Source organism: Sus scrofa, chromosome 9 (assembly GCF_054392235.1).
Source record: "Sus scrofa isolate SSC_HxYL_T2T_F1_AM1 chromosome 9, Sscrofa_HxYL_maternal_Yorkshire_Landrace_v2.0, whole genome shotgun sequence".
NCBI classification, from domain to species: domain Eukaryota; kingdom Metazoa; phylum Chordata; class Mammalia; order Artiodactyla; family Suidae; genus Sus; species Sus scrofa.
Window position 1 is genome coordinate 41,882,739 of NC_139391.1, and position 2,788 is coordinate 41,885,526.

The 2,788-nt window shown below is 50.3% G+C and overlaps 1 protein-coding gene across 7 annotated transcripts in view; it reads left to right on the plus strand.

Moving 5' to 3' along the window:
- The window catches only part of ZBTB16 (zinc finger and BTB domain containing 16), a 199,788-nt gene that overhangs the window by 126,326 nt on the left and 70,674 nt on the right, over positions 1-2,788 (plus strand). For all 7 annotated transcript variants that reach the window (XR_014815311.1, XR_014815309.1, XR_014815312.1 and 4 more), the window contains one exon: positions 2,696-2,782. Coding sequence is in view for 4 of the 7 variants with exons in the window: in XM_021062868.2 (XP_020918527.1) it covers positions 2,696-2,782 (87 nt within the window). In the remaining 3 variants the exon portion in view is untranslated. The remainder of the gene's footprint in view (positions 1-2,695; positions 2,783-2,788) is intronic.

Genomic DNA, 2,788 nt, shown 5'->3' on the forward strand with positions numbered 1-2,788 from the left:
CCTATTCGTGAAGAGTCTTTGCCGATGGAACCGTAGGGAGGCTGAAGGGTACGGAGACGAAGAGCAAAGCCTCTGAGGTCAGGCTGCCTCGTTCTGAATCCACCTCTGTATTTACCCACGGTGTGATGCTGGGCAAGCGACTTAACCCCTCGGGGCTTGAGTTGTCTCATCTGCTAAATGGGAGTAATCATACCATGCCCTTCAAAAGGTTGTTAGGATGCAATGAAATGATATATCTTAAATATTTAGCCTGATGCCTGGTATTTACTAAAGCCTCAGGATATCTGAGATAGTTTGGAAATCACACTAGACTACTTTCTACTATAAATCTGTGGAAGAAATAGCTCTGCGACTTATGAGACTATAATACAAAACTCAGACACAGGCACACTAAGGAAGCCCTCACAATAGCCAAGACATGGAAGCAACATAAATGCCCATCGACAGAGGAGTGGATAAAAGAAGATGCAGTACATGCATACAATGGAATATTCTGTTAGCCATAAAAAGAACAAAATAATGCCATTTGCAGCAACATGGAGGGACCTAGAGGTTATCATACTAAGTGAAGTTAGACAGTGAAAGACAAACATCATATGTATCACATATGCAGACTCTAAAAAAAAGGATCCAAATGAACTTATTTGCAGAACAGAAATATACTCACAGACTTTGAAAACAATTTATGGTTACCAAAGGAGACAGGTCGGGGAGGAAGGGACTGGGGGTTTGGGATTGGCATATGCACACTGAGGTATATCGAATGATTGGGCAACAGGGACTCTACCCAAAATTCTGCGATAATCCATATGGGAAAAGAATGGATGTGTGTATATATGACTGAATCATTTTGTTGTACAGCATAAATTATCACAGTGTTGCAAATAAGCTATACTTCTGTAAAACTAAAAACAAAACAAAACAAAAGCATGAGTGTTCCCACTGTGGTGCAACAGGATCCGTGGTGTCTGGGGAGTTCTGGGGCATAGGTTCAATCCCTGGTCCAGCACAGTGGATTAGGGATCCGGTCTTGCCACAGCTGCGTGCGGGTTGCAGCTCTGGTGGCCAAAAACTTTTAAAAAAATAAAAAAGAAGAAGCAGCAGCACTTAGATGTGTTGAAAGGAACAAAGTGCAGCGGCAGCTTGGAAATGGCAGAGCCGGGGGAGCGGGGCTTGGCACACGTACACTCCACTCATGGAAATAGGCAAGGACTGGAATGGACGAGAATGAAGCCGGGCATTGCCCAGGTGCAGAGACCCATGGAGGGGTGAGCATCGCCCAGAGAGGGCCAGGGAAGACGACTCCTGATGGAGCTGGACAGCTTCCTGGGTCAGGTTGTGGAAGGCCTGGAAGCCAAGGAAAGGAATTTAGAATCAGTGCAAACCAGGAGCCGTTGTGTCTTTTTGAACAAGGAAGTATGAAGAATTAGTGGTCTTCAGACCACTGCTTCTGTAGGGTGGGTCAGAGGGCAGCCCCTCTTGAGTCATCCAGGGCTTTGGGCACAATCCAACAAGGGCCCTGGGTAGGGGCCACTCTTCGTGCAGTGGAAGAGATGCATCTCAAAGACATTCTGAGAGAAAGCTACCAAGGCTTGCGACAGGTGCTCCCGATGAGATAAAAGAGACCTGAAGACTGTTAGTAACAGAAAGTCCTGTTCATCTTCACATCCTGACACTGTCGCTTTGAAGCTTGTCAATAATGGTTCCAAGAAAGTTGATCAGATTGAATTGCACGGAATTGATTGTGTTTATTCCACAAATATGTACAGTAATAGGTTCCCACGGGGAGTCAGGCGGATGCGGCTGTGCTGAGAGGACACATGCCCTCCCTCAGGGAGCTGGTGGTGATGGGTCCGCGGGCATTTAGGAGGCAGCCTGGTGAGGCTGTGACCTGGACCATCCAGGGTGCGGTGGGCGCAGAGGGAAGGGCTGCCTCACCCAGACGCCGGGCGAGGGGCGGGGAGCTGATGTGTGAGTGATGGATCCGGGCTCGCCTTTGGGGGGGGGGGGTGGGGAGCAGGAATGTCTGAGCCGGAGGAGCCACCAAAAGACCTCATGGTGAGGAAGCATGTGGCATGTGGCTCCTCCAGGGAACCAGAACAGCTCGGCCCGGCCAGAGGCTGGGGATCGAGAACAAGGAGCACAAGAAGGGCTTTGTGAATCACGGGTGGAGTTCGGACCTTAGCCTGGAGGTGCTGGGGAGTCATTTGGAAATTTTAAACGGCCAGGTGCAGGAGGAGGCTGGGGTAGAGCGTGAGTGTAGTTTTAGACACACTGAGGTAGGGTTTTCTCCAGGTAAAGATATGCCAGCCATTCCTGTTTTTGCAGAAGGTGTAGCCTGGACAGCAGGGCACCTTTGCCCTCCTTGCAGCATGTACTCCTTTCCGTCCCTCACCGGAAGCCCCCTTCTTTTGGGGCAGCTCTTCTGGGCCCCGTTTCTGTTTGTCTCGGTCATTCTGGTTTTACTCCCTTTTCTGTCTGGGAGAGCCTTCGGTGGGGACCTTGGGAGCTCAGTTGAGTGGGTGGTCACATCTTCAGGAGGTTGTGGGCTGGCTGCTGGGGCCTTGGGTCATCCCTGACTCGGGATCTTCACAGGGGTGTGCTTGGGGTCCACCTGCACGATTTTGGCCCAGGACTGCCCTTCCTGATGGAGTATCACCTTGATGATAAAGCAACTGCCTCTCCTTTCTTTCAGCGGGTGCCAAAGCCTTTGTCTGTGATCAGTGCGGTGCCCAGTTTTCGAAGGAGGATGCCCTGGAGACACACAGGCAGACCCATACCGGTGAGT